General features: G+C 33.8%; 1 protein-coding gene across 1 annotated transcript in view; it reads left to right on the forward strand.

Moving 5' to 3' along the window:
* Nucleotides 1-1,105, forward strand: part of myl2b (myosin, light chain 2b, regulatory, cardiac, slow) — a gene marked incomplete at both ends in the record, with an annotated part of 7,226 nt that extends 6,121 nt beyond the window's left edge. Inside the window, 3 exons of the mRNA XM_081348347.1 lie at nt 30-108; nt 313-361; nt 1,001-1,105. Coding sequence (XP_081204473.1) covers nt 30-108; nt 313-361; nt 1,001-1,105 — 233 coding nt within the window. The remainder of the gene's footprint in view (nt 1-29; nt 109-312; nt 362-1,000) is intronic.
* Between the last annotated feature and the right edge of the window lie 595 nt (nt 1,106-1,700).

Consider the following 1,700-nt stretch of genomic DNA (forward strand, 5'->3'; position numbering starts at 1 on the left):
TTGCATTTCTCCCTTTAAAAAATAAACAGGTGCCGATGCAGAGGAGACTATCCTGAACGCCTTTAAAGTGTTCGACCCCGAGGGAAAGGGGATCTTGAGGAAGGATTTGTGAGTAACATTTAACACTATAAAAAGATTTCCCTGCTTCTCTGTAAATCCATTTCTCCAAAGATTCTGCTTTGTTTTGCAACTTTGAGACAAGCCACTGAATAGATGCTGTACTGTTCAAACCCTGCAAGCATGTGTGAAGTGTTTGCCAGACGTAATTCGATTATTTCGAAAGGTTAAACCGAAGTTCGTCTCTCCTCACAGTTTGTCGGGGATGTTGACAACGCAAGCGGACAGATTTTCTCCAGAAGAGGTTTGACATCTTGAGGTTATTTGTTTTATGTCTAACACTTCAGCTCTCTGTGTCCTATAGCTGTGATATGTCACAATGACATTCGTATTATATCTGTCTATAGGTGTTATGTGTAGATTATGAACACAAATAGTGAATTTATAATATGTGACCCTGGATCACAAAACCAGTCACTAGTCGCACGGGTATATTTATGGCTAAAGCCAACAATACATTGTACGGGTCAAAATTATCAACTTTTCTTTTATGCCAGAAATCATTAGGATATTAAGTAAAGATCATGTTCCATGAAGATATTTTGTAAATTTCCTACCGTTAATATATAAAACATGTCTTTTTGTGAGTGAATGCCGCACAATTGCGGACATAAATGGACAACTTTAAAGGAGATTTTCTCAATGTTTAGATTTTTTTTGCACCTTCAGATTCCAGATGTTCAATAGTTGTATCTCAGCCAAATATGTCCTATCCTAACAAACCATACATCATTTGAAAGTATATTTATTCAGCTTTCATATTATGTATAAATCTCAATGTCAAAAAAAATTGGTTTTGTGGTCCAGGCGCACATATGTAAAGTAAAAAACACAACCACCCGTTGAAACGCCATAATACTATGTTTGATCCATGTTTCCTCAGATGGAGCAGATGTTTAGTGCTTTTCCTCCAGACGCTGCAGGTAATCTGGACTACAAGAATCTGGTCTACATCATCACACATGGAGAGGAGAAGGACCAAGAGTGAAATATCTCTTTCATCCGCTCTCATCTAAACATCATGACTTTCTCAGATGTAGTTCTGCATATATGGTACAAAACAAAAAGATTGTCCTGTACTATATAATCTTACATTTCCAGCACTGAATTGAACTATTAAACCAAATGAGAATGATTTTAATATTAGAGTTGGTTTTGTGATTTTTATAGGTTATAATGACACACAGTGCCTAATAAAACATATATAGCTATAGCCTATACATTTGCATGATGTGATCTCTGATCATTTCAATCTACAGAAGCCCCAAACAATATTTGGACAGTTAAATCAATTTATAAATGTATGAATGCCATTGTATTAGATAGCAATATAGCTAAACTAGTGTTATTTACTATAAAGAAAGAAAATACAACCACACTCGTCAAACAAAAATATGTATGTATATCTAGTAAAATAATATTACAATTTAAAATAGTGGTTTTCTATTTTAATATGATTTAATCTTTTCTAACAACATAAATATTTACTATCACATGTTATCCATTTAACACATCATTGCTGAAGAAGAGTATTAATTTCTTTCAAAAAAAGAAAAAAAATCCCAAACTTTTGAAAGATAGTG

This window comes from Scardinius erythrophthalmus, assembly GCF_964197995.2.
Source record: "Scardinius erythrophthalmus genome assembly, chromosome: 20".
NCBI classification, from domain to species: Eukaryota; Metazoa; Chordata; class Actinopteri; order Cypriniformes; family Leuciscidae; genus Scardinius; species Scardinius erythrophthalmus.